Source organism: Lottia gigantea (assembly GCF_000327385.1).
Source record: "Lottia gigantea unplaced genomic scaffold LOTGIsca_872, whole genome shotgun sequence".
Classification (NCBI taxonomy): domain Eukaryota; kingdom Metazoa; phylum Mollusca; class Gastropoda; family Lottiidae; genus Lottia; species Lottia gigantea.
Genome location: NW_008710874.1, coordinates 16146 through 17013, shown reverse-complemented (window position 1 = coordinate 17013; position 868 = coordinate 16146). Strand labels below are relative to the sequence as shown.

At 42.3% G+C, this 868-nt stretch overlaps 1 protein-coding gene across 1 annotated transcript in view; it reads left to right on the top strand.

Annotated features, from left to right (window-relative positions):
* Positions 1 to 433: 433 nt before the first annotated feature.
* LOTGIDRAFT_176261 (hypothetical protein) overlaps positions 434 to 868 on the top strand; it is a gene marked incomplete at both ends in the record, with an annotated part of 14110 nt that continues 13675 nt past the window's right edge. Inside the window, one exon of the mRNA XM_009067943.1 lies at positions 434 to 683. Coding sequence (XP_009066191.1) covers positions 434 to 683 — 250 coding nt within the window. The remainder of the gene's footprint in view (positions 684 to 868) is intronic.

The window sequence follows — 868 nt, the reverse complement described above, 5'->3', positions numbered from 1 at the left end:
TTGATGGGAAGATTTTTCAAGTGTGGAAGAAAAGAGGAATAAATGAGTCCAAATATAGATTTTTTTGTGTGCAGAAAGTGCCTTGTATATACTATATGAGAGATATATTAAAAATTTATGTTTATGAAAGTATTTTATATTGAATAACATAAAGAGAATACGTTTTTCAGTATCCACACAACATTGAACTCACAGGCCGCAAAAAAAATCCATTAAGACACATTAATTGATGGTCTCAACGGGGAAAAGGGACCTTAAGTGGGAACCTGCAACAGGTATTCAACTCTAAAACTTGTATTTCTTCCCACTAATACTTCATTGCAGATACTTTTGAAACATTTCAATCCTGGCAATAATGATTCGAATAACTTCATAAGTAGTCATTATGGCCGCAAAATCGGAATATTGAACGTTGACAATCCAAAATCACAAGGATGAGGAAAGTATAGAGGAGCGGGATGAGGAAAGTATTAAGGGGCGGGAAGAGGAAGGTAAAGAGGAGCGGGAGGAGGAAGGTATAGAGGAGTGGGATAAGAAAGGTATAGAGGGGCGGGTTGAGGAAGGTATAGAGGAGCAGGATAAGGAAAGTATAGATGAGCGGAATGAGGAAGGTATGAAGGAGCAGGATGAGGAAGGTATAGAGAAGCGGGATGAAGAAGGTATAGAGGAGCGGGATAAGGAAGGTATAAAGGAGCAGGAGGAGGGAGGTTTAGAGGGAGGAGCAGGATGAGGAAGGTATAGAGGGAGGAGCGGGATGAGGAAGGTATAGCGGGAGGAGCGAAAGGAGGAAGGTATAGAGAGCCGGGATGAGGAAGATATTGAGGGGCGGGACAAGCAAGGTATAGAGGGAGGAGCGGGATGAGGAAGG